Genomic DNA, 6,915 nt, shown 5'->3' on the forward strand with positions numbered 1-6,915 from the left:
GGATCATCACTATAAATAATTCTACATGATAAAAAGAAGGCTTTAAAAAGATCGGTATCAGTGATCGTATCGGCAGATACTGCTTTCTGTGATCGGCGATCAGCGATTGGCCTCAAAAATCCTCATCGGAGCACCCCTAATGGTTTTACTATGAATAAAACCAAAAATTGATGGTTCTTGTAGCCATGGTAACCACAAATTAACCATGGTTTTGTTACTTCAAATAATAATTAACAAAGAAGTATTCAGAATTTTTTTTTTTAGCCTTTTTTTTTATTTAAAGCCTTTTAAAAGACTTTTGTGGTAATAAAAACAGACATAAGCAAACAGCAGCTTTTAAAATGACTTCAAATGCATTATATAAAAACAATGAGGCAATAATGATTGGTTAATTAATAATAAGCATATGGATTAATTGAATAACACTGTTAAAATACATAATGTAATACAAAATAAACAAACAATTTACAAATGCCTAGGCAAAGTGTGCCAACGGCCTGGTAATTGCTGTTGTTACACTTACAGGACGATCAAATCCTTGTTTAATGTTGACCAAACTTTTAATTCAAATATCCATTTAATCTTTAATTTTTGGCCATGCACCTTTCTGCGATAGAATTGCTACAGCCTCTGTAATTTCTTCAACAAAAACATATGGACATCACAATCCTTACAAAAATTAACATGGTTTTATCGAAGTATTAATTTTCTTTTGTGTGATTTCTGAATGCTTGAGACTGTCAAATCAATCAGACAACTGTATGAATAAAATCATATCCATAGGAGGTAATTGTTTTTTTTTTTTTTTGTTAAAACTTACACTGACTGCTCTTAATTTATTATTTTTTTTTTTACTAGTAACTGTTTATTTATAAGTGCACTCAGTAATTCTTCAGGGACTATTATCTTCTGCTTCATTTAATGCAGGCTCAATACTGGAATTTGTTACAAAAGAGGATGCAGTGGTTTTTGATTTTTGATTTAATTTATTATTGTATATGTTTGATAATATTTAATCTTTTAAAATGTTTTATTTAATATGTGTAATTTTAGTTTGTATTTTTTTTTTGCTATAGAACTACAATTGTACTTTGTAAATAATACCGTTTAATTACAATTAATTAATTTGTTTACTTTTATATTTTATTAAAGTTCTATTTTGACCCCTATTGTAGGTGTTTTTTTATATATTTTTTTACTTCCATAATATTTGGGGGACGGGGAACAACAATACGATTCTGCTTAGGGTACCCATTTGGCCAGCAGCGGCCCTGATTGAATTGAACCTTAGGCTTGTTTTGATTGCTAGGATGCATTTCCTGCTTAACTGCAGAATTATGAAGCAGATAACATGAGCTCCACTTTCTGGTAGTCGCTGTGCATTTGCATAAAGTTTCCACAGATTTGTCACAAATTTTGGTCTCTAGTAACCTCAAATCACCAACTATGGTTGCAACTTGCTCTTGCTGCAAATTGCTGTCAGTGTGAATGCTCTTTGAAATTAGCATATGCTAACAGCTTCTGGTTCTTGCTAGCAAGACCAGTCATTGCCAAATTTGAAAAGGTCAGTAATGACCGATTTGTGTTTGTTTTGTTTTCTTTGTTTTGGGAAAAAGATAATTCTTCTTCAGGACTCCGCTCTCAAATCACACACGAGGATGGAGGGGTGTACGAACAAATGGATGGTGGGACACTGAAGATTTGAATGGCCAATGCCTGAAGATGCAGAAAGAAAAAAAAGAAACAGAAAGAATTGAGACAAGGTGGCTTAGGAGTAAAAAAAATCTGAGGAACAAAGAAGAACGAGAAGACGTACTGTAGAAGGACATTTTGTTTGCCTCAAAATGGAGGGCGGATCGGTTAATAAATCGTCGATGGGGCATATGTAGATTTTATGCACAAAAATATTCTCATCCTCTCTAACAGCCCACTCCTCATCCTCGTATCTCTCTCTTCTTCTGTTGCTCTCTCTCCCTTTCTCTCAGCTCAGCGTGTTGTGCTTTGAAGTCACCGCTCTGACAAGTCAACCCTGATGTATTATTCAAGAAGACTGTCGCACAGTATCCCTCTTCTCTCTTCTTCACAGTCTTTCTATTTCTCTATTTTTCTTTTGTTCTCAAACATAATATATGAATGTATGAACTTAGATAATGTTCCAGGCAGGAACTGAGCACTGCTATTGTACTGTTCACAGGAAGAATGGGGCCTGATTGCTCACAGGTAAAATTAAAAAAGTGAAAAAGCATAATAGGACCCCTTTAAGACTCTATGAGTGTGTCCGTGAGTGTTGGTATCATTCAACGTGTGTGCGCACAACTGTGGCTCCCTGGCACAGGGTCTCATTCTCACTGCAATGATTGCTCTGGCATGTCTCCTTAAAGCAGACAGATATGTCATAACTGAACATTTCAGAGAGGAAGAGAGGGTGAATTCAACAGGCCTGTCAACACAAATCAATATCACTCTTAGTCTGAGGCTCAGAAGACACGCCCATGGAATGCCCACAGTCGGTTCACTTACCATCTGATGCATAATATGCAAAAAAACTCAATCTCTGTTCTCAATCTTGCAAACTTAATCTGATTAGCTGACTGAACACAACTTCCGAGAGTATTGGCGCACTGGGATTTATCTGTCTGACTAGAAACAAGGTACTGGGTGGATAGAACAAGTGCTTCTGTGGATGAAATTATTATTGGAATTGTCAACGTTTGTCAGGTAAGTGACATCAAATATTTAAAGGGATAGTTCACCCAAAAATTAAAATTAGTCCATTATTTACTCACCCTCAAGCCATCCTAGGCGTATATGACTTCCTTCTTTCAGATGAATCCAGGCGGAGTAATAAAAAAAATTGTCTTTGATCTTCCAAGCTGTTTAATGGCAGTCAGCGGGTGTTGCAGTTCATCAGTCCAAAAGGAGTGAAATAAAGCGCATACATCCATAATAAAAAAGTGCCTCACATGGCTCCAGGGGTGAACAAAGGCCTCCTGTAGCGAATCGATGCGTTTTTGTAAGAAAAATATCCATATTCAAAATGTAATAATCACTTTAATCTAGCTTGCGCCAACAGTTGTACACGGAAGCAGCTCTGGGAGGATGACGTATGAGGTCGGCGTTGCGCATTGGTGAGTCTCGTGAAAACCAACATTTGTTTACAGGACCAAAGGAAGCAAAGTTTCCTTACTTTAGCAAAGGAAAACCAGTCTCCTCTTAGCTTATATCGAAATCCTCTGACATTCTTCTTTACAAATCCTCGTTTTGTACTTCTAAATCGTGGCCATTGTTTTGTTTTGATCTCTCCCCTGCACTTCTGCGTTCGTCACTTCTGAGCGGCGCATGCACAATGCCGGCGTCTTACGTCATCTGCCCGGAACTGCTTCCGTGTTTCCAGTGAGCACAAACTAGATTAAAGTGATTATTACATTTTGAATATGGATATTTTTCTTACAAAAACGCATGGATTCGCTACAGTAATACTTTGTTCACCCCCTGGAGCTGTGTGAGGCACTTTTTATTATGGATGGATGTGCTTTATTTCACTTCTTTTGGACTGATGTTTAATATAACTCCGACTGGATTCGTCTGAAAGAAGAAAGTCATATACACCTAGGATGCCTTGAGGGTGAGTAATTCATGGGTTAATTTTCATTTTTGGGTGAACTAAACTTTTAAAATATATTCAGGTCAGAGAGAAATGCCTCTTGTTACTCCCTTCAGAATGTACCAAAAATTATCAGTTAAAGGTCCCATGGCATGAAAATTTCACTTTATGAGGTTTTTTAACATTAATATGAGTTCCCCTAGCCTGCCTATGGTCCCCCAGTGGCTAGCAATGGCGATAGGTGTAAACCGAGCCCTGGGTATCCTGCTTTGCCTTTGAGAAAATGAAAGCTCAGATGGCCCAATCAGAGAATTTGGCCCGCCCATGAGAAAATGAGCTACTACCGTGCGAGGCGAGCGCAATATTTTTTTTTCCTCGAGAGACATCGTGGCTTGCAAACGAGCGAAGCATGGCAGTTGCCCCGCCTCTCTCCTCCTCATTAGCATTTAAAGCTACAGACACAGAAATGGCACGTCCTAAGGAAAGCTCATTGTGGGACTGGCTCGTAGTGGCTGAAATTCTGCACCAAGGCTGAATTTCGGGAAAAAGACTTCAGATACAGTACTAGGGACCACTTAGGCCTATATAAAAGCATCCAAAAAGCAGCATGTCATGGGACCTTTAAAAGATATTCAAAAATGTTTTTGAGGCACTTTTTATCATGTTAGCTAGGTAACCATGAGCCAAACTTTGAATTCCACTTTGTCTGTGAAATAATCAGTATTCATTACTAATCAAAGGGTAGAAATTCTCATCATAGAGTCTATATACATTTACCACTGTTTTTCTTAAGTCAAAACTTGATTTTCCAGTGAAACGACAAACTTCTCTCTGGTGGCGTATACCAGACTTTTCAAAAAAATGATTTAGTCCACTTAAACACAACCCAACCAAAATTGACTTGAATGAGTTTTCATTCATTTTTGAGTCAAACATCTAAATATCAAAATCCAATCAACAACCGATGGATAAAATAAAGTCCCTGGTCTACATACGTTTTCAATAATCCATATAGAATTACGGAGGAAACGAATGAAACTATAATACATCATAATACAGAAGAAAAGATCTATCGTTACTTCCATTTCATTGGAATCATTTTTTTCATATTTGTCCTCTTCTCTTGTCTCTGCTCTACTTCTTTCCTTTCCTCTAATTTGAGTTTTTCCTCTCCTTTCTATCCTCCTCTCTTCTTCTTTGAGTTTTTAAGTATTTTTCTCTCGCTTCTACCCTTCTCTACTGTTTCAACTAATTTTCTCTCCTCTCAGTCTGGTTTCTTATCTGACATGTCTCTTTTCTCTTTGGCGTGATGGCGTCTCCCTGCTGCCAGATCTCCACTCTGTCCCAGAACAGCCAGGACACCACACGTGTGCCAGCCAGCCGGCAACATCGAGACAGAGACACCGTGTATGTGTGAAAGAGAGGAACAAAGACTCAGCAGATGGAGACACAAACAGGAGAAGTGGAAAGATACCGAGAACACAAACAGATGATCTGACAGTGGAAAGAACGGCGTTCAAGATGAGAAAACGCACAGGTGACAGAACTGTGATGAACAAACAACATAAGACGCTCCACCCACCCACACCCCCCCCCCCACAGAGAGAAGGGCTCGCCAGGGGCTACTACGCGCTCACTGAAAGACGAGATGATCCGTGGGGTGCCGTCTGACAGGAAAAAGAGAGAGGAATACAGATGGCAGACATCAGAATCTTTTAAAGGTACACTGCTGAAATGTTTATTTCATAAGAACAGCTAAATTTTTCAACAGGAGTTCAGAAGTGGTCAATTTTAGGTCACTAATTTTGTCTTGCCTCTGAATTGCATGAATGACACTGTGTCCTAACCAGACATGATGTAAAAAAAAAAAAGTAAATGTGTGTAAATTTAATTAAATAAAACCAAATTCTTGAATATTTTGTCTCAACTTAATTTAATTGCATGCAATAAATTTAAACTGTGAAATCGTAAAATGTGAGTTTACTTAATTCAGAAGTATACAAACTGTAAGAGGATGCTCCATGGATAATTTCAGCTGAAAAACATTTTTACATTATATTTTTGTGGCATATTTATCGAAATTATTACTGTTTGATTCTGTTTTCTAAAACAGAAAATCATTGTCACAAAATCATTAGATTGAGCACAATCATTTTAATCCATTAGCCCTAATTGATAAAAGTCATATATTTTTAAATCATTTTGAAAATTGCTTTGTTGCTGAAAATTGCATTCAGTATTAATACCATTAATAATTTTTCATTTCAGTTGCTTGGTTTCTTTTGGTTTATGTATATTGTAGGATATCAGACCGAATCAGACAGACAATCTAAGATTTGGTCAAAACATGGTTGAAACACGAGGAGCCGAATTCCACAGGGGCGTGTGTAGGACCTGTAAGAACCATCAATCAATTCTATGTGAATGAAATGCACAATCTTGTCGAAGAAGACGAATCATCCTTATGAATTTGATTGTGTTTCCCTTACAATATTAAATGCCAAATATATTCTGCTGTTTCTTCGTGCAGTATTTCACATTCATTAAGGACAGCAAAATTACCTGTTACTGGAAGAAAAAAAAAAAATCTTGTCACGCTTGTGTAGGGCACATTGTAACTTGCTTAAAAGTCATATTAATCTAAATTTGGAACTTTGATGTCAAAATATAATTGTACACTGCAGAGTTAGAATCAGAACCACAACCTTCAGTGCTATCGCATTATCCAGTCTTTCCACTCACCCTCAAGCAGTATGATGGAGAAGTCCTGTGCGGTCTGACCCTTGCGTGTGGCGAAGCACTGATATGCCCCTGAGTGTCTCTTTTGGGCTGCCGTGATGAAGAGAGTTTCATTGTGGGCTCCCTGGATGGAGAAGTGCTGGTCAGGCACGATGGGTTCTGTGTTGCGGAACCAGGAGATGGTGAAGCGGGGCGAGCCCTGAACGGCACAGGACAGAATCACTGTGCTGCTGATGCCTGTTTTCAGGTTCTTCGGGGATAATGTGACTCTCAGAGGCTCTGTGGAGAAAGAGAAAGACGGAGAGAGAGAGAGAGAGAGAGAGAGAGAGAGATATTATTTGAGTCCGAGGGTAAAGTTTTGTCTAAAAAAGTAGAATTATGGTATCTTAGACAGACAGACAGACATAGATAGATACACTGAACACAATTATAAACGCAACACTTTTGTTTTTGCCCCCATTTTTCATGAGCTGAACTCAAAGATCTAAGTCTTTTTCTATGTACACAAAAGGCCTATTTCTCTCAAATATTGTTCACAAATCTGTCTAAATCTGTGTTAGTGAGCACTTCTC

The 6,915-nt window shown here is 37.9% G+C and overlaps 1 protein-coding gene across 1 annotated transcript in view; it reads right to left on the reverse strand.

Moving 5' to 3' along the window:
• Positions 1–6,915, reverse strand: part of LOC107699174 (Down syndrome cell adhesion molecule-like protein 1 homolog) — a 136,912-nt gene that overhangs the window by 39,491 nt on the left and 90,506 nt on the right. Inside the window, exons 7-9 of the mRNA XM_016500367.1 lie at positions 6,347–6,622; positions 5,205–5,271; positions 1,653–1,716 (exon numbers count right to left, since the gene is read on the reverse strand). Coding sequence (XP_016355853.1) covers positions 1,653–1,716; positions 5,205–5,271; positions 6,347–6,622 — 407 coding nt within the window. The remainder of the gene's footprint in view (positions 1–1,652; positions 1,717–5,204; positions 5,272–6,346; positions 6,623–6,915) is intronic.

Source organism: Sinocyclocheilus anshuiensis, unplaced genomic scaffold, assembly GCF_001515605.1.
Source record: "Sinocyclocheilus anshuiensis isolate Anshui unplaced genomic scaffold, SAMN03320099.WGS_v1.1 scaffold374, whole genome shotgun sequence".
NCBI classification, from domain to species: domain Eukaryota; kingdom Metazoa; phylum Chordata; class Actinopteri; order Cypriniformes; family Cyprinidae; genus Sinocyclocheilus; species Sinocyclocheilus anshuiensis.